At 41.4% G+C, this 27782-nt stretch overlaps 1 protein-coding gene across 1 annotated transcript in view; it reads left to right on the forward strand.

Annotated features, from left to right (window-relative positions):
• Positions 1-27782, forward strand: part of DOCK2 (dedicator of cytokinesis 2) — a gene marked incomplete at both ends in the record, with an annotated part of 443452 nt that overhangs the window by 157641 nt on the left and 258029 nt on the right. Inside the window, one exon of the mRNA XM_080699131.1 lies at positions 4476-4624. Coding sequence (XP_080555257.1) covers positions 4476-4624 — 149 coding nt within the window. The remainder of the gene's footprint in view (positions 1-4475; positions 4625-27782) is intronic.

The raw sequence follows: 27782 nt of genomic DNA on the forward strand, positions 1-27782 counted from the left end.
CATAGGTGTGCATCACTGCTCCCAGATCCTCCTTGTCTCTTCTGAAGAGAGTTTAAAATGATTTTTTTGGTCTTGAGTCACAAAAGGCTGTTTTAGTCCTTAATACCTAGACTATTGGGTTTTGTTGTCATTGGTGGTGGTGGTGATGGTGGTTTTTGTTGTTGGGGATGGAACCCAGAGCCTCGTGAAATAAATGCTAAGCAGGCCCTCTACACTAAGCTCCATTCCCAGCTCCTCTCACATTTTAAACTCAAGACAACTGACCAGTCTGTTTCCTCAACCTTCCTTCAAGTCTTAATCCAGTCTCGGCTCCAGAAGACCAGTGTGTTGTGTCAGAAGTAGGAATGTGGAGACGGGGCCCCAGGTCTTCTGCTCTGGCATCAGCTGGTCCCTGCAACGGCATCTTCACGGATCTCTGCCTTCATACTTCTCCTTCATCCATACTTTTATACTGCAGTGACATCAATCTTTCCAAAGGGCATTTTTTTTGGTAATTCCCTTTCACCCAGGGGACTGTGGAAGAACAAGACTTTTTGTTGTGTTTTAAATCTCCTTTGTTAGAATCTCTTATTTATTTGACTGGCAAAATTAACTTTTTGAAAAGGAAGACTTTATAATCCTTATCTAACTTAATAAGGGAATTTACAATTCTTATCTTCTGTTGGGTTTAATTAAGGGAACAACAGTGGAGACATAATTGGGCAGTTAAATATCCCAATGCTGGTGATTTAATTCATCTTCTAACAAAGGGTTTACCACTCCAAAGTATCTCTCAGTTTTCCTCTGACAAGCTCCCAAGGCATGTAATTTTCTATACCAAAGTTTCAAGGTTACAAGTTAACATCCTTTTAAAGATGCATTTTCAAACAAACTTCTGAACAGATATTGTGGGAAATGTCTACCTTTTAAAATAAATAGATCTGGACAAAAGCTCAACCTTTTGATGATAAGATATAAATTTAGATATAACTTAAATCACATAGTAATTGGTATACAAATATCCTCCAGCCTTCCTCTTTGTATCTTTTTTTTAAGGGTAATAGCTAACACAGTGTCTTGTCCTCTAAAAATCTTTAGGCAATCACTTAGGAACAAATTTTCAAATATGGATTATCCTTACTTAAATTTACCAGAATAGGTAAACCAGTAAAGTACCATTACACCTGTGGCTTATGATTTCACCTATAATTTTAAGCATAATTGAATCAAAAGTTTTTGTTGCCTACAATTTTGTTAGAACTGGCACCTCCCATTGCATTTAAGAATTTTTCTTTTAAACATTATCTCCCATTATTTTACTTCCAAGACAATACTCTATTTACCCGAGATCTGTGGACCATGAATCACCTGCTGTTTTCTAAGTCTTTACTCTTCCTATGGCAATATGATCTGTGCCTAGGACCCTCTCAAATGCCACCTTTTCCATTTATTCAACCAGCATGTACTGACTGGTACTATAATCCATGTACAGTTTCAGGAACTTGAATTGTAGTCAGCTTTTAGGGAGCTGACACTTCAGTGGGATAAACAGATATTACAGACAGTGATTAGAGTTTAATTACAAACTGACCTTGGGGCTCTGAGAAAAGGAACCCAATTCTTTCTTTTTTAAATGGTGCATTGTAGTCATACATCTTAATGGAGTATAAGATGTTAGATGCATAATGCACACATCACTGGGAATTGAGCCCAGAAGGGGGATTCTACCGCTACATCCCCATCCCTATTTCCTATTCTTTATTTTGAGACAGGGTCTCACTAAGTTGTGGAGGGCTTCACTAAGTATTTGAGGCTGGTCGTAAACCTTCAATCCTCCAGTCTCAGCCTCCCAAGTACTGGGATTACAAGTGTGTGCCATCATGCCCAGTTTAGGAGCCCAATTCTATTAGAATCTACAAATTCTCTCAAGAGCTTTCCAACCACAGCTCATTTCTCCCTTCTAAAATCCTCAGTGGTATCTGGTGGCTCTGCCAGCTGGAATGATTTAGTTGTGAGCAACATAAACCCTACTTTGGTAAAGTCAAGTAAAAACAAATGTGTTTGGAAGATAAGGAGTCACACATAGAATCAAGGGGAACAAAGAAGCTAGTCATTAGAGAGAAGAGACATTACACTGGTCTGGGAGAAGAGGCAGCAGGCAGTCCCAGGCGTCCTCCTTGGGGCATTTCTGTGAAGAACCCAAGCTCCATGGGGACTGGACACTCCATTCTCTACAGTGGTTGAGAGCACAGGCATTGCAGTCAGACTGGATTCACCAGGTCCTAGCCATATGCACATGGCAATTCCCTGTCTTCTCATCAGAAAATGGGGAAATAATAGTATTTAACACCTAGAGTCACTAGGAAGATAAGCTGATAGCATTCATGAAAAACATAGTGCCCAGTACCCAGCACATTGATGGAATTCAACATACATTTGTAATACCAGCAGTTACTATTAGAAATGTTCCCTGAAGCCGGGTGTGGTGGTGCATGCTTGTAATCCCAGCATTTGGGAGGCTGAAACCGGAGGGCAGACAGCCTCAGCTACTTAGTGAGGCCCTCTGCAACTTAGTGACACCCTGTTTCAAAATAAAAAATAAAAATAAATAGGGCAAGGGGTGTGGCTCGGAGGTCAAATGCCCCTGGGTTCCATCCCCAGATCCGCAAAAAAAAAAAAAAAAAAAAAAAAAAAAGAAAGAAAAAGAAAAAAGAAAAAAGGAAAAAGGAAAAAGAAAGAAAAAGAAATGTTCCCTTAAGATTTGGACTTCGGGAGGTCATCCTCTTTGGGATCAGGTGCCACTCCTTATTCCTGGGAGTTCTGGAGTATTGTGATGGTTACCTTCAATTTAGAGCCCACAGTAAGGTTTGTTTTTTTTGTTTGTTTGTTTTTTGTTTTTTGTAGGAAAGTCAGGGCATTGGGCCAAAGGAGTGGGGTGCAGGTAGTGGGCTGACAACAAAAGAGCCCTTTTCACTTTTACCTTATTCTAATTTCTGCCATTGCTCCTAGTTTTTATTCCCAATCAGTTCTGTAAAATTTAAGTACCTAATAGGCAGGAACCATATCTCTGTACCTCTACAAACATGATACATCTGAAGATGTTCAATATCTGGAGAGGCCACAGATACCCCAAGACCAGACAACCATTAAATTAAAACCAGGCAGCCAGGTACGGTGGTGTACTTTAGTCCATTACTTGGGAGGCTGAAACAGACGGATCACAGGTTTCAGACCAGTCTCAACAATGTAGCAAGACTTAGAAACATAGTTTGACTCTTATTTTAAACAAAAAATAAAAAGGACCAGTGTTATATATTGGGCATAGAATGCCCCTGGATGCAACTCTCAATACCACAATAAAAAAACTATTAAAACCAGGCTGCATCCTGAGTCTGTTTAGAAAGTGAGACCCCTAGAACTGAGTCTCCAGAGGTCTCTGGGTTTAGCTAGCTCAACTTTGTCACTTTTGTGGGGTGTGTGTGTGTGTGTGTGTGTGTGTGTGTGTGTGTGTGTGTGTGTTATACTGGGGATTGAAATTGAACCCAGGGGCATTCTACCTCTGTGCTATACTCCCCAGCCCTAATTTTTATTCTTAATTTTGAAACAGGGTCTCACTAAGTTGCAGAGGGCTTTACTAAGTAGCTGAGGCTGTCCACAAACCTGCAATCCTCCTGTCTCAGCCTCCCAAATGCTGGGATTACAAGCTTATGTCACCACACACATCTGTCAGCCTTTCCATTTCTCTATCAAAAGGTCCTTCAGGAACTTCGATGTAATTGCAGTATTTCTATTACTTTTTTGACTATCTATTTCTCAATAATTTCAGAAATACCCATTGGAATTTCTCTAAATGGAGTGGCTGATGCTGGTAAATTCAGTATAATATAACTAAATTCAATACAATTCCAGGGGAGAGTGGTGGATGGTGAGAGGGGAGATGGTGATCTAACAGAACAAAGTTGCGGTTAGATCGGAGTAATAAGCTTTAGTAACCTAGCACAGAAGAGTGACTATAAAAAAAAAACTGCACTTATTTAAATAAAAGGTGTCCAACTTGTGTTTATTGAATTGAATTTAAACAAAATCAAGGTGTGTATGATTCACAGCTCAAGAGGCATCTAGTGTGAATGGCTAGAACAATTTTGGTTCCTTAAGGCTTTCTATTTTAAGGGAAATAGAAAAGCTGTGTAGGGCTTCAGAAACACACATATAGAATAAAATAACTGGTTGCGTTCTGGGAGTTACAGCTAGAGGAAGAACCGGAATTGTGAAAAATATTCCAAGAAAACCTTAATCTAATCTTTAATATTTAAATATTTTTACAAGGAGAATACATTTGTGAATTATTTATTTGATGAAAAAGTATATATATAATTACATATAAATGTAGCATATATTTATATATAATTGTGAATATGAAAATTATATATAATACACACACACACATCCATCCATATGTATGAAGGCTTCTCATCTATGAATTGCTTTTCTTCCAGAATGCCGGGACATTCTGCTACCTGTCATCACCAAAGAGCTGAAGGTGCTGTTGGAGCAGAAAGAAGAGCTGCAGCACCAGGTCCTGGAGAAGAAGTACTGCATTGAGTTGCTCAACAGCATGCTAGAGGTCCTCAGTGGTCAGGACGCGGTGAGTCCTCACTATGACATCTCTGTCCTGAACTCAGACTGGGGCTCATTCAGTTAAATCTTAAAATATTGATGCTGATAAATAGCAGCTGAATTTTAAAGATACAAGTCAAGGGCTTGCTCGGTGGGCCCACTTTTCCAGTGACTTAAGCCCCGTTGCTGTGAACAATGGCTCAGGGGCAGACAAGAGTTCAGCGACTAGAGCCTTGCCCCCCTCGTCCTGGTGGACAGGCTTCCTCAGAGTGCAGGTGTGGACTATATTGCAGCCTTTTCAGATGGCTCACCCATTTACTCAAGCACAGGTTTGCAGGTGTGGGAAAGGGAGCTTCTTAAGCCTACTTGGTGAAACAAACACTCTTACCTACTCTTGGTTGGTTGATTGGGTTTCATCTCCAGTTATCTCCTGTGGTGGTGGAAATGGTCAAGGCTCTTCCTCAATGAACAGGCTCCCTAGGCACATGCTCAAGAGAGAGGATGTGCAGGAGTGGCAACAGGAGATGGCTGCGGCAGTGAATCCAATGTGCATTTGGTAACAGCAGAACCAAAATAAAATCTTAGTGGAGTGGATGGAAGACTTCTGAAGGGCAGGATCTGTAGACACACTATCAGGTGGTGTGGTGCGGGCTGAGAGACAGTGATTAGACACAGGCCTAGAATCCCACCAACTGGAAGAGGGAGGGGAGAAGTCTTGCTTTGATCTGATTTCCTTTGACAACTTCACCTTGTATAAGATTAATGTCTACAAGGTGGGACTGGTTTCAGAAGGCTATAGACCCAAACAACCAATAAATCTTTTATAAGTATTTGTGTAAACATTGCCCTTAACTCCCACTCCTAGAAAATTCTCAAAGAAGAGCTTTCTGGATGACTAGTATCTATGACTAACATTATTTAGGAAATACTAACGAGCATTATTTCTTTACTGCTTATATCCCTTAGTCAACCATCACTATCAGCTTCCTTGTATGTATTCTCTCTCCTGTCTCTTCCTTCATATTCTTACCATCTCAGTTAAGATTCGTATCGTCTTATTACTAGGAAGTGCAGTGCCTTGGGACATTCATTTTCTCACTTGGAAATATATATGATGTACCAGATGTATGCTAGGCATTGGAGGTGCAAAGGTACAATCTGTTGCTATAAAAAATCTTTATAGACAGGTAAAGCAATTGCAATATACAAACTCATCCTCATCATCCCTAATCTGAACATCAAAAATCTGAAACTGCTCAAAAAAATCTGAAATTTTTGGAGGAAGCCACAGGTAGAAAATTCACATTCTTTAAACCTTGTTGCATAAGATAATTTCTAAAAATATTTTTTTAAATTACTTTCATGTTTAGGTATAAGGTGTATCAGAAACAAAAAGGAATTCCATGTTTAGACTTGGGTCTCATCCTCAAGATTCCTCATTATTCATATGCAGATATTTCCAAATAATAATTTTAAAAATCCCAAATCTGAAGCATTCCAGGTCATAAACATTTTAGATAAGGAATACTCAACTGGTGATAGATTAACTAAAATCCAGATGCATACCCTCAGGGTACTAGAGCTATGAAGAACTATGAGCGTGTGTATGTATACACATACACACATAAGGATACGTAAGTGGGGTCTTCTTCCCTTTCTCTTCTTATTCCCATGCCTTCCTGGAAAGAGAGCCCACTACCCAACAGGATGGCTATTTAAGATTCCCTCAGGAGTGATGTTCTATGTGCACATCAACTAGCCAGCTGTTCATTTCATCTTACTTATTATATGATCTCATTTCATCTTATTTATTGTTATTGGAAGCGAGAGTTTGATCTTCCTGTTGTCTGTAGTACAGGAATATGAGAATTGGCTCAGTCGTTTCTGCAGGAACATCCTAAAGAATATTGCTTGTTTGTTAGTGTTGCAAAGCCAATTTGCAGCATTTTTTACATTTCATTAATCTCAGATCCTTTTCTTTTCTTTCTTTATTTTTATTTTTGTGGTGCTGAAGATTGAACCCAGGAGCATTCTACCTCTGAGCTACACCCTCAGCGCTACTTTTTTTTTTTTTTAGTTTGAAACAGGGGCTCACTAAGTTGCAGAGGGCCTCACTAAGTAGCTGAGGCTGTCCACGAACCATGATCTTTCTTTCTAAGCCTCCCAAATGCTGGGATTACAAGCATGCACCACCATGCCTGGCTTTCTCAGATTGTTTTTATTGAAGAAAAAAAATCATAGATATTAAAAATGTGCCAGTGTACCCCAGTTAAAGGAACCCAGGTGTAACTGGGTAATGGCCAAGTACCTGACATGGGTAGAAGAGCATTCATTCCCTGTTCATTTGTAAAGCAGGAGGCTGAGGCTCTGCCTAGCCCAGGACCAGCCCCCTCTAGATCTTCCCTAAGGGGCTGTCATCATTTTGTACCTTTGGTAACATCAGACACCAGTGAGAAAAGGCTGCTGTCACACACGCCCTCTGTACTCAGTCTTCAAAGCTGAAGAGTTGGGGAGAGGCTCTGAGCTTCCCTTGGGGGCTCAGGTAGCATCTAGACTCAGGTGTGTGGGAGGTAAAATATCTCTCTTCACTGCCCTTGAGTCGCTGCTATAATGAGATCCGGCGGTGGGGAGCAGCCCTCCCCTCTCTCAGGGTGAATGACTGTCTTTGCTAGATGAGTTATTAAATTCTATTATCACCACTGAGTCTGGTACAAGACGCCAAGGCTTCTGGCAAGCCTCACATCCCACCTCTCCAACTCAAGACAGTGGAAATCTCTCTCCTCTCAAAAGCTGCTTCTTTGATGGATAGGACTCATTCTATGGCCATGATTACTTTGAGCCAAAGTGGAAGTCAGAAGTCCAAAAGTATCTAATCTAAATCTCTCTTATTCTAGTTTATTGTGACTCGCAAAGCTGGCTGAACATTCATATCACCTGGGGAGCCTTTTCAAAGCAGCAGTGCCCAAGGCCTCCAATATAATTGCTCTGGGATTGGCCAGGTCATCGCAATGAGAACTCTGCCAGGTGCTGATAACAGGCAGCCAGTCAGGACCCAGTTCCAGTGCAGATCTCCAGCCTTTAGTGTGCACCATCACCATGAGGAGCTGCTAAAACACACTTCTGATCATTAGGTCTGGAGGGCAGAGTCTGATCATTTATTTTCCTAGCAAGCTCCCAGGTGACATTGGTGCTGCTGGTCCAGAGACCACACTTTAAGAACCACTTCTCTAATGTTTCCCCCTTTTCTTTCTTCAATATTTGCTGGGAAGGGAGAAGCAGCTGCCTCATTTTCAGTTCTTTACTGTGTGTGTGTGTGTGTGTGTGTGTGTGTGTGTGTGTGTGTGTTACTAGGGATTGAACCCAAAAGTATTTTACCTCTGAGTTGCATACATATAACCACTTGCCCTATTTTTATTTTTGTTTTGAAATGGGTCTGGCTAGATTGTTGAGGTTGGGCTTGAACCTATGATCCTCTTGTCTCAGCTTCCCAACTACTGGGACTATCGTGTGTGCCAACATGTCTGGCAGTTCTTTATCTTTTTAATTATGACATCTCCAGTCTACAAATTTGAGTGCCTTCCAAATATACTTTTAATTTTTTTAGTACTTGGGATTGAACCCAGGGGCATTCTAAGTTATATCCCCAGCCTTTCTTTTCTTTTTTTGAAACAGGATCTCATTAATTGCTGAGGCTGGCCTTGAACTTTCAGTCCTATCTCAGCCTCCCAAGTACTGGGATTACAGGAGTGCACCACCAGGCCCAGCTCCAATATTTATTTAATAAACCACAAGATAGTAACGGCTTCCAGCACATTCATTTTATAGGGCCAGTAGGGACCTGGTGTGTGCAAAGACCTGGCTTTGGCAATCCAGAACATCAGATATGCTATTGGGTTTCTGCATGTACCTACTCCTAAAAATGGAAAATTTAGAAAAAAAAACTATAAAAAAGGGTCCCAGGGCAAATGTCATGGATATATCTTCTGGGTATGTAGACCTTCTTCTATGCTAATAATAGACTAGCTATTTATGACTGGCTCTTGGTTGACAGCATGGAATAACCCCCTGTCCCAGTCTTAGCATACACTGTGTCTATTCCATTACCCAGGGGAAGAAATGCTTGTGGAAATTCAGCAATTATGGCACTGGGCACCAACTTTCTACTTGGAGGATGAGCAAAAGCATGCCTATTTGGAGGTGGACAAGGATGCTGGGGCTGGGTTGTCATTGTTGGGTAATTACAGCCCAGCACTGTGAGATGACCATATTCTTTGCAACCCTGGGTAGCATATGATTCAGGGAGGAAATGCTGGCCTCAGCCTGGGTGGTAACTTTTTTTTTAATGATAGTGTTAAATTTTCTGGCCCAGCTTGCTGAAGTTTTTCTTAGCATATGAAAGGAACCAGTCTGGTGAAGGATGAAAGGCCTGACTTCTACTTCTATCAACTCCCCCCACTCCCACCCCCACCCAACTAAACAAGTTCCTTTGTCAACTCCAGTTACTTTGAAGGGAGGTTTCCCATGGACTTTATTCTGTGCTTTCCAGGCTGCTGAGTAAATCATAAAATTTAATTTCACATCAGACCCAGAGAAAGTTGGATTTCCCCCCCTCTTAAAATGGGCTTTTCATTTTATGTTTCATTTCTCTAAAGAAAAAAGAGTCATCCTTTTGTTCCCTGTTCAGCAATCATAAAGTGAGTAAAGATGACTCCTTATTCAGAAGAGGAAGAAACGGTATTGGTTGTATCTGAATCATGGAGGTACAGATGCCTGGAATCATATTTATAAGAATTCTTTTAAAATGTTTTATGAAAATTCTTCAAGTCTGTTGACTCCACCTGGTTAGGGTTAGTTCAAAGTATATAAACTGTTTGGGGTTCCGATATTATTCATCAACTTAGACAGCAGGAGGGAGGACTTTTACTCATTATAGTTTCTCTTGCTTGGACTGTTCTTCCAAGTTCCCATTCCTGGGACCTTAAGGTCCTTTTAGGCTCAGTTTAGATAATACTATTTTTTGTGAGTTGTTGGATTCCATCTCCTCCCTCAACCTCTGGGTAGAATTAAAGGCTTTCCTGTCTGTATTTTAATAACTGTGTGTCCACTCTGGTACTCCAGCACCAATCCCTTTTCGCCATTCTTCTGTGCACCCCCTGCTGGCCTTGGAGCCTGGAAGCTCAGACAGCAAGCTTTCTCCTCTCCTTCTCACAAAGCTTCCCTTTTAGCCTCCCCTGGCCAAGCCCCACCTGTGCTGGCCATCCTCCTGCTCAGCTAACCTTCTTTGATTCCTCAAGTATGCTGTGCTCTTACTCCCCCCCCCCACTGAGCATGCCCCTTGAGTCCTGGAAGCCACTGTCTCTGCTCTTTGCTTTGCAAAATCCTGCTCAATGTTAGTTTAGAAGTCAGATTGAATGCCATTCTCCCCAGAAGCCTTCTCTAATTCTCTTCACCTCTGTTGTGGTTCTGGGAGCAGCTCACCTGCTCCACTGAAAGACTTGTTTGTGCATCCTCTGTGGACCTGTGCTGGGGTCCAGCCCTAACAGGAATTGGGGGTCGTGTGTTGGTGAGAGTCAAGGTTGCAAAGAGAGAAGACTCTGACACAAGAGACCAGATGCAAGCTTCTCCAACTTTATTCAGGATTTGTTACAATCTTTATACTCTCTTTCTTGGCAGGATAGACAAAACCACAGTCATGCAAGCAGAAAACCTCAAGGACAGAAAAAGTCTTTAACAGACTTCAGGACAGGGTGCCAGCCATTTAACAAATCATAGAAAGTATGCTTTGCCTCGTATCACAAGGTCAGCTTGAACTTGATCTTATATGTTGGCCCAAACTAAGGTCAGCTTGAACTTAATCTTTGGCCCAAACTTTATCCTTGGGAAAAAAAAAAAAAAAGATCTTTGCTGACTCAGTCTCTCATATGCCACTGCCCATTAGTTATAATGCTTATTCATAAAATTCCAATTACACATATTAATCTAAATAATCTTAAAATGATTTTTTGGAGAAGGAGATGCTCATACTCATGGGGCACTTAGGCTTTTGCGAGTCCTCTGGTTGAGCTTTTGCTCAAGGCCTGCACAAGATGCTGTAGCAGACCTGTCCATCTGCCACAGACCCATGGTGTCCTGAGAATAGAGATCAGTGGTCACTGCCTTTATAGCTCTACCCCCTTATGCATCCCAACACAGTGCCTGGCTCATGAAACTCTATTTTGAAGGGTCCTTCTTTCAAATGAACAAATATGGCCCAAACAAATAAATGAATGGCAGGGCTTGTCTCCCACTGGGGCCTTCTGCTCTAGGAGCTAGGGTGCTATTTTGCCTCCTGTTTTTGCCCTCCTTGGATATCCGATCACAGGGTTGATTTGGTCCCACTCCTCATCTCATGACACATTCTCCTCATTGATCTCTGCAAGGCCTTCTCTTGTTTTCTCTGTGTGTTTTGGCAAAAAAGAAAAAAGAAGAAGAAAACTAAAAACCCAAAGTCAAATTGATTTTAATGACCTCTAATTGGATTTATTTGTAAATTTTTATTGGTGCATTATATTCATACATCATATTGGGGTAAAAAACTTGTGTGTACAGACATGTACACATCACTGATTTAACCCCTACCCAATTCCCACCCCATTCTCTCCCCGTCCCTCCCTCCCTTGCTCGGGTTAATGGTTGACTTCAATATGTTTAAGTACATTGTGTGTTTTAGAGATTTTCCTCTTTCCCCCTCCTTTCTCCTCCTTTAGGTTGTCTTGTTTGCTCCTCCATAGGATTTCCTTCTTCGTCTAGAATTCCTCCTATGATCCATTTCCCCTAACTCTCACATATCAGGGAAAGCATCTGATTTCTTATTTTTTGTGACTGACTAATCTCACTTAGCATAATACCCTCCAGTTCCATCTATTTCCCTGAAAATGATGTAGGTGAGGTTTTTTTTTTTTTTTTGATGGCTTAGTAAAATTCCATTGTATACATATCCCACAGTTTTGTAATCCATTCATCTGTTGATGGACATCTTGGCTGGTTCCATAGTTTGGCTATGGTGAATTGTGCAGCTATGAACATAGATACACATGCATTAGTTTGGTAGTTTGGTTTCTTTTCTTTTGTGTAGATACCCAGAAGTGGTATTGCTGGATCAAATGGTAGATTTGTTCCCATTCTTCTGAGGATTCTCCATACTGCTTTCCAAAGTGGTTGCACTAATTTGCAATCCCACCAACAATATCTTATTAGAGTTCTCACTTCTCCACATCCTCGCCAGCATCTGTTGTTGTTTGTGTTTTGAATGATTGCCATTCTAGTTGGAGTTAGGTGAAATCTCAGGGTAGTTTTGATTTGCATCTCTCTGATTGCCAGTGATGTTGAGCATTTTTTCATGCATTTATCGGCCATTTGAATTTCTTCTTTTGTGAAGTGCCTATTTAGTTCACTTGCCCATTTTGTTATTGGATGCTTTGTTTTCTTAGTGTTGAGTTTCTTGAGTTCTCTGTATATTCTAGATATTAGACCTCAATCAGAGGGGTTGGTGGCAAAAATCTTCTCCCATTCTGTTGGCTCTCAATTGAGGTTCTTGACAGTTTCCTTTGCTGAACAGAAGCTGTTCAATTTCATGCAATCCCACGTATTGATTCTTCTTTTAATTTTTTGTGCCTTTGGGGTCTTGTTGAGAAAGTGTTTATCTGTGCCTATGTGTTGTAGTGTTGGACCTATGCCCTCTTCAAGGAGCTTCAAGGTCTCTGGTTTGATTTCCAAGTCTTTGATCCATCTTGAGTTGACTTTTGTGCAGGGTGAGAATTGGATTTTATTAGAGATTGATGAGTGGGGCAGTATTCCTTTTAAACATAAGAAGAAACTCCATTGGTCATGGCAGAACAGTTGATTTGTATAAGGTAGCTTGAACAGGAACTAAGAAATAGAATTTTTTAAGTGGATTGTTTAACATCACATAACATCAAGTTACTTTTCCTGCAAATGTTAAAGTAGAGGAAACTTTCTATAATGGTGTCCTAGAGTGACTGAACTTTTCTTCAATTGGTTGCTATGACTCTTCTGTTTTAGGAAAAAATGGTCTGTTTGGGGATTTTCTGATTATAGGGCACTTAGTACTAGAAACTCTAATTCGGTTTGATCCTCTGAGCCTAGTAAAGGAGATCAATCCAAAATGATCCCCTCCAATAGTTTACTTAACAATTTCTTACCTTTTATCTCAATGTTCCAGTCTCATGTCTATTCCCATGGGTGATTTTTCTAATATGGATATGCATGCGTGATTCTGGGTATTTGTGTAGTATTTTCTCACACATGCCCACATGTACGTGCTCTCACACATATGCACTCATGTTCTTCCTTCAAAGAGGATCAGTCTTTGGCATTGAAAGGCATTAGCATCTTGGCCTCTTTTGGGGTCCAAATGGGTGATGATGGTTCTGTGGCATGAGCAGGAGTCACCTAGACTAGCGGGCACCTTGGTCCCTGTCCTGCTCTGTGGGAAGAAGCCACCCTGCAGTCTGGGCTCTGCTGCCTTTTGAAGTGCCTCCCAGTGGACACCCTGACTTGTGGTTCTTTGATGATCCTGGGCAGCCTGCCTGATGCAGGGTCTGCAGGGTCGAAGGGAGGCAGCTGCTGTCTCTTTGCATTACCATTCAATTCCTAAGGATCAATATCATCCTGCAAAAAACAGCAGGGGTTTCATCTGACCTGTCTGCTTCCTCATATTTCAAATAAAAGTCAGGGAGACCAGCTCTCTGGAATCCTTTTGTCTATGCTTAATTCCAAAGAATAGCTAATGTTGCCCCAAACAGAAAGTGGGACTAGCTGAGAATCCTGTTTTCCCATGAAGGCCATTTTGTTTTTTTCACCCCTTGCTCTTCCTCAGGCTTCTCTGGCATTAGGCGAGCCCTCCCCAGGCCACTGGAGTGACTTCCTAGGGAAGATGACATCATAGCTATTCACTTATGGCCGCCAGCCAGTGAGATGGGTTTTATTATTTCCATACCATGAGGAAGCTGAGCCTTGGACAGAGTCAAGGTGACATCCAGCTAGTTTAGGAGTTAGCAAAAGGCAGAGCCTGATTCCTCCATCCCACCCTGAAATCAGCAGCCTTTGGCTACTTCACAATACATTAGCCATTTCACTAGCATCCTTTCCTTGGTAGAGGCAAGCGCACAAGCTTCGGAGCCAGAAGACATTCATGGATCCATTCCACAATATTTAGAGATTTAAAGAGTCCCTATCATACGCACTGTTGCACATTCTGAGACTAGAGCAGTGAGCAGTGCAGGAGAGGAATCCCAGCTCTGCTTGCAATTAGCCATGGAATCTTGGGAAGTCATCTCATCTCTTTGGAAGAATGGGAGGTCCATTTCCCCAGGGTTGTCAGGATAATAGTAAACCTGAGTCTGCAAAAACATCCAGCAATACTCATGTGTTATCTGCACTCTGAACACACAACTCCTCCTCCCCTCCCCTCCACTGCTCTCCTCCCCTCCTGTGTTCCCTTTACTATTGAAGGCTGCTTCTAAAACACCCCAATAATTCTTTTGAAGTCAGCAAAGGGCGGCACATGGGTGCTGAGCCTAGGGAAGACTCCATTGCTCCATTAACATTGAAGGCCACCCATTAACCAGGTCTGGAGCTTCCTCAAGCTCCCTGGGAGTCTTGCCAAGAAGCTTCAAATGCTGTGGCCAGCTGGGGCACAGCCTTCCCCTGCAGGGAAGGACCTCAGTGCGGTCCTGGTGAGACTGGAGAAAACTGGCATCATGTCTCTTCTGGGGGTATTCTGGAATTCAGGACTTCTGAGAACCACTGTGTCTTATAGTGAGATAGGGCTGGCCCTTCAGGGGAACTTAAAAATGGTACATGTGGTAATGTTTTTGAAAATTTTTGAGGCAATTGTTAAATAACTGCCATCATTAAATATTTATTTAAACTTACAAATAAACCATATTAAATCAAAGGTCTTAGATACTCAAAATTCAAAACTTGTCCTAATTATGTTACTATATTTTATTTTTATCTATGTGTGTAAGGTTATTTACATCTATTGTATCTGCATGACAAAAATTCTACTAAATTCTCAGCTATTGTGCCTTGAAGTCAACCATAAAGAAAGTATTTATGGCACAAAAATGGGAAAACATGATATTTCAAGGTCTTTATTATTATTTTTTCCTGGAGAGCCAATTGACAAAAGTCTACCAGAGACTCAAAGCAATTGCCCTGAACAAGAAAAATCCAGAAACAAAGGGAAACTGCCTGGCCCCTGCTCTTCTCTCAGTGACTCTGAACCTGCTGTCATCTATGGGTTCTCATGGGACTGGCCAAAGTGACTAAGCTCTGGAGATGTATTGATTTTAAGACAAACTAAACATCCAGCCCGGGCCAGGGAGGAGAGGTGGTTCATTTCTCATGACAATTCTTATTGATTTCAGATGGCTTTTTCCCTAACAGTATTGAGAATTCTGAAGTCTTATGTAGGCCAGTATAAAAAAAGAGCCCTGTGTCCTGTATTCAGTAAGGGGTAGGGAGCAGAAGTTGAATCCCATGGATTTGCTAGGCCTGATCTAGATATCTAATTCCACAAATGGAGAAAGATAGGGTTAACAAGGAGACTATCTTTCACCTCTATAGGTCTTGTTCTTTGAGAGGATTTGAAAGTTGATTTATGATTAGATAAACGATCATTACCAGAAGAACCAGTAATGGATACTTAAATAATAGGCAAAAGTAAAATGAGAAGCAGGTTATATCCACACTATCTTTTGAAAGTACCCACTTTTTAATGGCACAGGGAAAAATGGTAACTTTATAGTGGAAAGACCTGACAGATTGAGTTAGTAGAAAATGAATTCTAACTCAGTTCTTCCACTGTACTCTCACAACATGGATCACTTCTGGTACCAGATGTGATGGGGTTTCCCCCTCCCCCAACACACCAGAGAAGCAGTCAGTTCTGCAGTAGACAATAGCTGGATGAACACTCATCAATTCCCTTCTTGCCCTCCCTACCTGGAGATGGTTAAATGTTTGATTGGTTGAGGGCTCAGTCCCTGGGTAACCCCACTTTAGGTGGCAGTTACAAACCCCAGGTTGCTTTATCTGTGCTTTGGACCCACTGGGAGACAATAAGGGTCCCCCAAAAAACCCTTCTTTGTTTTGGTGATTTGCTAGAGCATCCCATAGGACTATGGGAAAGACTTTTGTTTAATGGTTTATTATGAACAATATTACAAAGGATACAGGTAAAGAGATCCATAAGGCAAGGTAGGGGAGAAGGAATACAGAGGGTCTTTATGGTCATGCAACTTCCAGGTACCTCTATGTGTCCAGCTACCTGGAAGCTCTCTGAACCTTGTCCTTCATTGCATAGGCATGCTTGCTAAAAGCCTTGGTGGGGAAAGCAGCAAGTCAAGTCTGTTCAGAATCTCTAGCATTCCTTTCTTAACTTTTTAAGACAGGATGCCTTCTGAAATGAGGGTCTCATTATCTACTATCAGACAAGATAGGTCAGAGGATTTTTTTCATGGCCATTTCCAAGGTAGCAGTAAGATCAGAGTTTCTTTAACTCACTTCAGAGAAGAGAAATTTTAGTTTCTAAAGCCTGCCTTGGGAAGGGAGTCATGAGCCAGGAACTGTGGATAAAACTCCTGGACTATGTATAATATATTATCGCATCATACATGGTGTTATTCAAGTGGAAACAGAGGTTGGAAGTGGGGAAATACAATAGCATCACACTCTTCCCCTACAATGTGCTGAAAAATGAGAATGAAGTCTACATTTGGCTAACAGTATTTATTTATAACAGAATTTTCTGGCTTGATCATTACACTGTTTATTTAAAGTCTCACCATTAGAGGCCACTGGATAAAGGTTACATAGGACCTATCTGTATGAATCTCACAGCTTTTCTGAAAGTCTAACATTATTTAATATAAAAACTTAAAAAAACTCCTTTAAATGTATTTAAGTGGTATCTGGGTGTGGTGGTCCTCACCTGTACACCCAATACTTGAGAGCCTGAGACAGGAGGATCACAGGTTCATGGCCAGACTCAGCAACTTAGATAGGCCCTCAGCAATTTAGTGAGAGCTATTTCAAAACTTAATAAAATAAAATAAAATAGGTCCAGAGATGTATCGCAGAGGTAGAATACCCCTGGGTTCCATCTCCAGTCCCACACACACACAAAATATTAAGTGGTGATTACTCATGTACAAAGAGTGAGTTTTGAGGGTGAGAAGTTCCTCGAAGAACACCTGTTCCAGTGCATAGCCATGCTGATAAAGGATTTTCCCTGTTTTATCGGTTTGTCACTTACAAAATTTTCCACTTACAAAATTCCTATAGCTGCCCCAACCCATCAAGAGGCCAGTAGCACTTCTGCCAAATGAGCGATTTGGTCATTACTAGACTAAGCCAACACCTCCTGTGTACTAACCCAGGTCAAAGCGGTGGACTGGCAACATGGAGAAGCATAAGGCTCTGTCCTGTTTTCAAGGACCTTGTAGGCTGCCCCATCTTCCATGGCATATTTGGTAGCCCAGTCCATGCAGCTATTCCTAAGCCAGGGTGTTGGGCTCACATGTCATTTGATTTTTGCTTTCTGGGTTTAGAAAACTGGGTGATTTGGCTCTGCTTACTGGAGAGTCTTTGGGTCATTTCTTCTTAGGGGTTCTACCTTGCAAAATAGAAGATAGCTTCTGTTGACAGTTGACTAGAATTTCCCCCAATGACGTTAATGATCCAGTACATTTTATTTCTTCAGTCACAGCTTGGAATACTTTGCAAAGTACTCTTCCACATTCCCTGATCTGCTACAGCCGAACTCTACAGGAGTTTGCCTGCAGCCCAATTCCCCTCCTGTCCTTGGTCCCACATCCTTCTTCCTGGTCTAGCAGGGCCAGAACAGAAGTGACCTATGTGATACTTGCCTGGGGAGGAGGCAAAGTGCAAACAGACACCAAAAGTTCAGTTACTTTTCAGAAATCAACATTGGAATATTTTGTTCACCGTGACATTTTTCTACTGATTTTTATATTTTAAAAAAGATTGCATTAGCCGGGAGTGGTGGTGCACACCTGTAATCCCCGCGCTTGGGAGGTGGAGACAAGAGGATTGCGCAGGTTCGAAGTCAGCTTCACTGGCTTAAGAGACCATTTCCAAAAATAAAAAATAGGTCTGGGAGTGTAGCCCAGAGGTAGAAGGTCATCCAGGAACCCCAGTACCATAAATAAATAAATAAATAAATAAATAAATAAATAAATAAGATTGCATTAGATTTTAATTGTTTTGATTGTTGAGTTTTTTGAGTACTTCTTCAATTTTGTATCCGAGCAGGTTCCTGGCTCACCTTATTCCTTCACCCAGTGCTGCCTCTGCAAAGTCCCTGTCTTTAATGCTGCTCCCCTGCAGTAACAAAGCTGGGCTCTGACCCAGGAATGAGTGTGGCACCTTTAGAAGAAGAGAAAGTCCTTTCCTTTGTCCCCCTCCCCAAAGAGTTCTGTCTGCAGAGAACCCTTCCAAAAAAGCACTAGTCGCACAGACATTTATACTGTAAACCTTCACTTACTTTCTTGCATAATATTTGAATTAAATCTCCCCTCCATAGTTGGGAGCATGAGTTAAAAGCCTGTGCTACAGCAGAAAAATATAGCTCTGTTTGGTCCAGGTTACAGTTAGAGAGGGAACTATAACTTTGATTTGTTCAACTGGTATGAATGTAAATCCTTAGGTAAATGTGTTAACTGAGGAAGGAGGTGCTCTGTTTCTAAGGATGCTTTTGAGCCACAGCTCGGTCTCTAGGGCTCCAGCTATCATAGATATCTGGGGGCAGCACATAGAAGCATAACAGGGAAGTTTCTGGCAAACATCCGATGAGATCCAGAAATGGACATTTTCTCAGAAAGATATTAGGTAACTAGTTTTGGAGATAAGCACAATTGATTTAGCAACCCAGATTGGAAAATAAAAAGTTTAATTTCAGCACAGTTTCTTCGAGTGACTTGGTATGCTGAATTTGTCTTTGATTCTTTATTACTATTTCTTCTACCTGGAATTGAAGCTCAGCACAGCTTTTCTCTGCAACCAGTTCCTACTGTTTTCAGCTGGCATTTCACATTCTAGCAGGGCCAGTCTTTCACTCTCCTGCCAAGCCTGCGTGTGCCTTCCATCTCCTTTGTCATTTGCCTTGTATCTTAGGGACTTGAAAAAAATCACTCTTTTTCTTCTCTCTGTCTATCCTGAAGGTCTCTGACTGGTGGTTCACAACCTGAATCTAGTTCACAGGTTCACAGATGTGTTTTGGTTTGCTTACAGAATCGCTTAACAAAGATCATGGTGCCACTACTTCCTTTTATTTTTAGGTGCCCGGATTTACCTGGTAGACGATATGCTCTGTCCCTATAGGCATTTGAATACTGAAAGGCAAGACTTGCCTTTCCTAAGAAGCCCAACCCAGTTTTCTCTTTCTGTAAGGAATCATCCCAGATTCTTCTAGCCCCGTCTGAACCACCTTCTCTGCTGAACACTGACAACTGTGGGCTTCACCACAGAATTTAGCACTTAATTATGTGCATTTTTACATTTGTTCTTGTCATTTTATACTTTTCTGGCACCTGAGAAGACAAGACCAGAACAGTTTTATTTCTCTTTTCAACTAAGGTAGCCTCTTTCTACCCAACAGCATACTAAACATTAATTAAGTACTTAGTATTTTCTAGACAGGAGTCTAGACATTGGGAATACAAATCTATTTAGGACAAGCTAATCCCTCCCTCAAAACTACCCCAGAAGCCCTTATTCCCCAGAACCATCCAATCCCCCCTCCTTGCTATCTGTGGTCTGTGAATGATTTACAAGCATGCTTGTCATGTGCCTTTGACCATGTACCACTACAGGATGCATTTTTCTCTGAAAATTTAAACATTGCTGCTTTTTGAATCCTGAGTCAGTTTTTCTTGTCCCTGGCCCACCCACCTCATTCCACAGATATATTGTCAACTTCTGTCTCCTGGAACTTTGACAGATAATTTTTTTCTGAAAGTTCTATTCCATGGGTGTCCTGTATGTGGTTTATAGGCTTTCCAAAGATAGGGATAATCTGGTCTTATGTATCCAGTGCTTGAATTCCAAGTTGACACTCAATAATTAATCTCTCTAGTTTGATTGATTCTCCCATCTTCAATTAGTCTACTTTCTAGAAAGACATGCTGACACTCATTTTTTATACTCAGAAAAACCTAATGAGAAAGGTAAATCTGCTGCTGTTGCATTAAGAAATAATATAAAAAGCAGGTACCGACCTTGAGTGCTGTGATTCTCCCAGAGTTGTTGAGGCATCCATTTAGAATGGAGCACACCTCTTTTTAAGGGAATCATATGCCAGGAAATCATTCTCAGACATTCTCAGGCCAGTCTATGTGAGCATGCTTCATCCAGAGTGTAAGTGAACTCTGGGGCTGAGATTACAGACTCCTGTTTTCTCCTCATTTTCTGAGGAGAGGTAGCAGTGACAGGGAGGATGATACTTAGTGTTAGGGCCTCACAGCATCTTTGGGGAACCTGTAGATTATACTTTCAGGTCTAAATGGTCTTTGTGATCTGAGGTAGCTCACTCAAGCATATGTGTGTCAAAGAGTGATGAGGGATTTTAGTTATCTTAAAGCTTTTCATCTGACTTCAAGTGGGTGAGTATAAACAGTGTTGTGGGATACACCCCGAAGGTTGGATTTATTTGAATTCAATCTTCTGTTTTATCTTATTCATGCATACTTTATATTCTAATTCATGAAGGCCCATGTTTTAAAAATATAAATGTAATGTTACTCATGAGTCACTTATTAATGAATGCCAGCTAGAAGCCAGACACTGAGCCAAGCCCTTCATATACAGAGGTCAATTGATTTTTACCACAATCCTGAGAATAAGGTTTTATGATCCCAATATTACTGATAAGCAAGCTGAAACTTCAGGGAATAACAGTCTCGGGCTACAAAGCAAGCTAGTGGCAGAGTCAGAGTGTAATCTGTTTAAATTGAAACATTCCTCCTACTCCTCATCAAAGGGTAAATAATAGGAGATGTTCCTTGGCCATCAAGTGTGTTAATGAAAATACTTCTGGCATGTTAGCTAGAAAAAGCAGAACACAAATGTCTGTACTGTGCATAGAGATTCCTCAAGCATGGAGACTGAATGCATCACAGAGCAATGAAAGCGAGGTATGCTTTAAATGCTCAGCTTATGGGCATATTATTTCATTTGTGTTTCTGGTAATGCTTGTACAATGAATAATGGATGTTTTTGGAGAATACCTTGTATAATTTAGAGATGTGATCTGAATGGTTAAAGAGATAGTTGATTTTGTTTGATGTTATGGTTTATCCTACACATTTTTGTAAAGAATAAGATATGTAAAGAGTCAAGTGAGACTGGTGTGGCTTATGTCCCCCTCTGGCTTGACAAGTGTCACTGTGGCTGTGAATATGTAGCAAGGGGACTATATGCTACAAAAGAATATGCACAGAGGCCCTAAAAGTCCAAGAAGCAGAGTCTAAAATCAACCTCTGTGTAAGTGGAATACTTTTATCTGTGAATACAGGCAGTCTTTGGGGAAAAGAAGAGATGCTTTTATATCTGGGGGCAAAGAATTACATGATTCAACGAAGGTCAGAGAGAAGTAGTTATCTTCTGAAAATACCCCCCAAAGACTAATTATTTATGTGCTTGAAATCTGTCCTGGAAGACAAGTCACAATGCCATATCCTTGTGGTTATATAAGAGGTGAAAAATAAAGAACAAAAAGGTGGCACATATAAGAAAAAAATGACAGAAGTTGCTAGCATCTTTGGTTTCTGAGGCTAGATGACTTATCACTTCTATTATTTTGCATCAATTCTGAATTATTAAGATATAAAGTAGATATAGGCAGTACCATTCCCTTACTCATTCATCCTTTTGTCCATCTGTCCAACCATCCATACATTACACATACAGTTTCTGTATTTATATTTGTACTTAGTGCTTATGTGGTGTCAAGCATGATGCTACATTTTAGACTTTAACAATTGAAAGATGTGGTTCTCTATTTACAAAAAATGTTAATTCAGTTTTATGGAAATCAAGAAGAACATCATCTCTGCCTGAGCTGAGGAGGGGGTTGGAGCAGTCATCAAGAGCGGTTTTCCAAAGGTCATGGTTGAGTTCAGTGTTTGGAGATTAGGAAATTTCCAGGTGACCAGAGGAAGAATGACACCTAAGACACAGAGAAAATCATGTTTACCTCATTCCCTTTCTGCTTATTCTGGGTGGGTAGGATGAGCTGACCAAAACCAGTTGAGCTCAAGGCCGGGGGAAGCAAAATCTCACCAGACCCAAAGGACTGAACTTGCTCAGGAGTTGCCTTCAGTCCTTGATGAAGGTGCACTGAAGTCCACTAAGACATTACGGTAGTGGCAGGATTATGACCAGAATTCTAGGGAGCAGGTCATAATCCAAGTAGTTGGTCTTACTCATCATGAGACTTGACACAGGACAATGGATAAGGCAGTGGAAAGAATACATAAAGGTTAGTCAAATGTTCTTGGGGTCCATGCCCTTCATGTAGAAAAGTATTCACTACAAAGCCTTACTTACTATTGCAAACAGCTCATGAGGGCATTTTTTCTCCAGTTAGTTCTAACAGCACCTCCCTCCAGACACCTTCCCAGATGCTCTGGGTTTGGATTATTTGTGTCCTTTCCTTACTTCCTCAGCTACCTGTGATAACACCATTGTGGCCTGTTTTTCACTCTGTGCTTCCCTTATTATACACTGCTAACTAGATTTTCTCTATCTCTGAATCTCTAGTACCCAAGGTAAAGCAGGGAATATAGTGAGTTAAAACCCTGGCTACAAATCAGAATTTATGTTGGGAGCTTTCAGAAGATATTAATGCTTGGACCTCGCTGCCCAAGATTTAGACATAGTCTGGGTAGACTCTGGGCATGAATGTATTTATATATTTTTTAATCCCCAGCTTATTCTAAACATTGTATCTTGTAGGTGGTTGAAGTAAGTACTTACTGCATATTTCTTGAGGTATTGAATTATAGTAGATTTTGTTCTGGCCATCTCCTTCTTGGTAGAGGAGGGGCCTGGGACAGAAGCCTGATGTTTAGGCATCTTTCTAAGGATCCAAATTCACCCCACATCTCAGCACACTGAGAGGAGATGACTACTTCCAGATGCTAGACACTCATCTGAAAGAAACTCTTAATGTACTTCCAGGAATGAACACATGGATTTGGTTCAAGATGAATTGATTGCATCAACCAACTAGGCTTGGATGTCTGTCACTGGCCAAGCATATAAAGTGGCTGAGCATTTATGGAAAAGGCTGTCCTGATCACAGCTGGCCAGGGAGGGCTCCTAGCATGGATTATAAATGGGGGCACTGAATATATTATGAATACTGGGAAATGAGGTGGCTATTTTCTTTTCATCAAGAAAAGCTTTAGAAGCTAGGTGTGGTGGTGCATGCTTGTAATCCCCATACTTGGAAGGCTGAAACAGGAGGATCATGGGTTCGCGATTAGCCTCAGCAATTTGTGAGGCCCTCTGCAACGTAGTAAGATCCTGTTTCAAAATAAAAAATAAAATAGTGCTGGGGTGTATCTCTGAGGTAGAATTTCCCTGGGTCCAATACCCAGTACTTCAAAAAAAAAAAAAAAAGGAAAGAAAGAAAAGAAAGAAAAGCTTTAGAAACAATAGCTCAAATTGAAAATTTTGCAATATTAAAAAATTTGCAACAAATCAGGAAAATAAACTATTTCTACAAGATCTAAGTTTTATGTAAATGTTCAGTTTGATCAGAGAGAGATAGAATGTGTGTTTTGAGGAAGTGGAGACACACAGACTAAACTTTCCAAAGAGCAAGTGAGCATGGTGGTCAGTATTAGAAATGTGACAGAACTTTTAAAAGATGTTAAAGTCATTGGCTACAACTAGGAAATAGTGCAAAATTACAAATGTTCAATTAACATTAAAATGAAAACATGGTTGCTGGAGAGATGAGAGGAGGAGGGAGAAGGGACAGAGAGAGAACTTCTCAAAATGAGAAGAAATGTCCTTGTTCCAGGAAGCAGCAATTTTTCAGCACCATGGACAGCAGCATAGATTCTCTGTGGCTTGTTCATCAAAAAGATAGATTCTCTATTGCTTGTTCTTCATAAAGATGTCCTTCTGGGGAGGACTTTAATCATATTCAGTCTAAACTGACAAAAATAACACTGGTGTGTGTGTGTGTGTGTGTGTGTGTGTGTGTGTGTGTGTATGATTGCACATGTAGATCAGAGGATATACATTTATCCTTCATTTATTGGCCTTTTTTAGCCAATTACCTTGCACTTGAGATTGACATACTTCTCCCATCCCATGCTATAAAGGGAAATCAAAGGGTGAGATCCTAAAACCTCTTGTTGCAGGTAATTTTTCTAAAGTTTCTGGGATAATCGATCCCTCAGAAAACTAGTTAGTAAGGGCAGCTGAGTCCTGGCTGAGGCTTGAGACACTGGGATGTTTCATGTCTACATGCTTGGTTTTATGTCTGGTAGGAAGAGTCAATTTTAAAACATGAGGATGGTAGAGTTTTTATTTGAGGATACCCCCTGCTGAGGCTACCGTATCAGTTGTCATTGAATGGGCTATCTGATGTCTACATTCTCTCTGGAGGATGATAGGATGATTTGGAAGCATTTTTGCTGTAGAAAGTAGAGTGAAAGATTATAGATATTTTTGGGTCCTCTCTTCCCCTAAGAAGACCTTAGTCTTGTGTGTGAGATCAAGCTGTGTGCCCAGTGCAGTGGAGGAAGTCTATGCCAAGAAGCTTCCAGAGTCTCCATTCTGGCCTATTTTCTGATCTAAGAGTATCTCTCCTTCCCTCTGCAGCAGCTACCATTCCCTGCCTATTAGATTCCTCAACAATTAATTTATAATATCTACATTCACTTGATAAAACCATGCTGATTATTATTCTGTGTCAGCCACTCATGCTAGGTGTTGTACTAATATAGTGACACAGACCTTGTCCCTATTCCCAGGGATTTGCTGATGATTCACAATCTAATTGTTTGGCAGTGTGAGAAGGATGGGTAGGGTGCATATATTATAGCCGCCTACCTCAGAGAAGCTTATTTCTGATCTTTTAGCTCTCTCATTCAGAGTTGCATTTTAATGGGGAGAGAACCTTAAACCAAAGAATGAAGTGCTGTCTATGGAACTCAAATGTCAGTGAAGAGCTACAGATGTATGTGGGGAGAGGAGGAATTGGGCTGATTCCCACAGGTACATACTCTGCCTGTGACTAAAACCATCCTGGGTTGGAGATGAACACTGATTATAAAACAGAAGAACAAAGCAAAACCAAAAGAAGGAAAGAGGAAAAACTCTAGACTGCTGTGGAGGTTGAGGGCTGGAGGAACACAGTTCCGGAAAGGGAGGAGGATCAATGTGAAGTCCTGATACAGAGGACATGGAATCTATATCTCAGATAGCTTCCTGGATAGTTAACATCAAAGGTTTTCTCCACTGTGGAGTTCTTTCTTGTCATATGCCAATGGATGCTTGTTTTTAAGTATGTTGTCTCTCACACAAGCAGCAAGTGTTACACATTAAGTCATTTGTTTACTCCTTAACAAAACAAACTCTAGATAAGTACCATAATTTTCTGAAACATTTCTGACCAGCAGAGTTAAACAAGTTGCCTACCTGGAACTTATTTTGTTTTCATGAAAACAAGGAATCTTAACATTTTAACTAGTCCATGCAGTCATGCAAATCTGAGTATACAATTTCTGTTTTTGTAAAATGTAATAAATAGCCCACAGACTCCCATTTTTACAATGGAAACCTTAAAGTAGCCAGTTGCTTCAGGGTCACTTGCTGATTTGGTATAGTTTGCACTAAAGGTTTGACAGTTTACATTCTATTGCAGTGTAGAGATATAACTAGGAGTCTATGGGTATTTGGGCTTCAAATGAGTAGTGAACACCACATTTGGAATAAGAAAACTGCAAAGACAGGCATGGTGGTGCACACTTGTAATCCCAAAATTTGGGAGGCTGAGACCAGAGGATTGTGGTTCACGGACAGCCTCAGCTATTAGTGAGGCCCTCTGCAACTCAGTGAGACCCTGTTTCAAAATAAAGAAAAAAAAATTGGGCAGGGAGTATAGCTCAGAGGTCGAATGCCTCTGGTTCCATCCCTAGACTTGCAAAAAAAAAAAAAGTAAAGAAAACTCCAGACCTGAAATTAACAGCTGCTTGCTAGTCAGCTAAAGCTCACTTTTTATGAATTGTACTAAGTATATTTATTTGGCAAGGGATTTTATTTTCAATATTGTTGATAAAGATGTGAGTTTGGACCTTCAGAAGCAAGATTATCTAGTACCTTCTCCTTTGTCCAAGGAGCTTGGCAAGGAGGGTGCGAGGTGTAGTTGTGACTTTAAAGCATATGAACCTAGAAAAATGGCGACTGAGGGACACAGTACTCCTCAGTAGCTGAAGCAAATAAAACTTCAGATACTTAGAAAGCTGTGTCTTAATCAACAATAAAAAATACATACCAGGAACCAAAACAAATCCTGGTACCTTGGGGGAACTCTGAACTTGAAGAAGAAGAAGAACATAGACCCGGACACCGGACCAGCTGCAAACGCTGATCGGCGGCCGCGGGCTGCTTTCGCGGGCCCGCGGAGCTGCCTGCCTGATAGCCCCGATAGTCCCGCAGCAAGATAATCCGGGACTGAAAACAGCGAGCAGCTCCCACGTCAGAATTTTGTGTGCCCACCAGCGACTGGATCACAACAGCATAGAGACTCCCACGAATCCTGGACCAAGAAAGACAGGTACCTGCGGGCAACGGGAAGTGCGGACCCTAGCGTGCGCTGCACTCCAACCCCCCAGCACGCCCAAGCCTCAGACCCGAGCACTCCCCTCTGCGCACCTTGTCGGCGCCCCGGTTCCCTGCTAGCAGTCATTGCCTGTCCAACTCTCTCCACTAAATTGGAGCCTACCTGGGTGTCTAGCTCCCCCCCCCCCCCGCCACCTTGCCAGAGACTGCCTTCAAGGCTGCGAAAGCCCTGTGTAATCTGGAAATCTCCTTGGGGCACCCCCAGTTTCTACGTCCCGCGGGAGGCAGAGGCCTTTACTGGGCACCACGCACTGGATCCTTGAGCACCTATCCTGCACTCCTGGCCCACCGCTGGGTGTTCCCACCCTCCTGCTAGCCAGAGGCTTAATTCTAAGCGAGAACAAGAACTCAGCTCAATACACCTTGGAAGAGCATACCAGCAGCAACAGACAGCTGCATCCACTCACTCCTGGTTCCAGTAAAAGCAGCACACCCAGCCTGCACCCTTGGAATAGGCAGAGCTCTGGCAGCAAGCGTGGGCACCCAGGAACCAGCACCCATTTGCCCAGGGTACATCTTGGGACCACACCGGCTAACCCAGCTGGAATTTCCAGAGACACAGGAAAATCCATCGGGCCACAATATCTGCACAGGACCTCAGGGGGAGGTTCTAATTATACCTTGGTCATGCTCCACCCGTGTCGTAGGGAAGCACAGGCTGGAGTCTAGGGTGGTGAGTGCAGAGGTACTGACCACAGGTTAGAATTTCGCAGAACCTGTGAATTGTATAGAATCAAATAACAGTGAAACCAGACATCCGGACACATAAACCTAAAGCAGCTAAAGGAGAGAAGGTGTCCAAACACCCAGAGTGACCTAAGAAGATAAAAAAATAGAGTACAAAGAAAACTAAGAGACATTGGATGGTATTCTGAAAGTTACTAAAGCAATCACATACGCACATATTATATAGGCCTGACCCCATATGCGTAAATAAGGAGGACTGTTTATTTTACTTTTAATGTGGATGTTTTGTTTTATATTGCTTTTACAGTGCTTTTGTTTTGGTATGGTTATTGCTGTGTTATTTTTTTTTCTTTCACCCCATACTTCTCTTACTTTCACATGTTGTTTTTATATATATATATATATATTGGATAGTTTGCCTTATTTTTTTATTTCACACAGCTGCTAGCTCCTTTTATTTTATTCTTGTTCTTTTGTCCTCTTTCTTCCTCTTTCCTTCCTTTATTTTCATTCTCCTCCTTTGATTGGTCTTCCTCCCTTTTTCTAGGATT

Source organism: Muscardinus avellanarius, assembly GCF_963383645.1.
Source record: "Muscardinus avellanarius genome assembly, chromosome: 7".
NCBI classification, from domain to species: Eukaryota; Metazoa; Chordata; class Mammalia; order Rodentia; family Gliridae; genus Muscardinus; species Muscardinus avellanarius.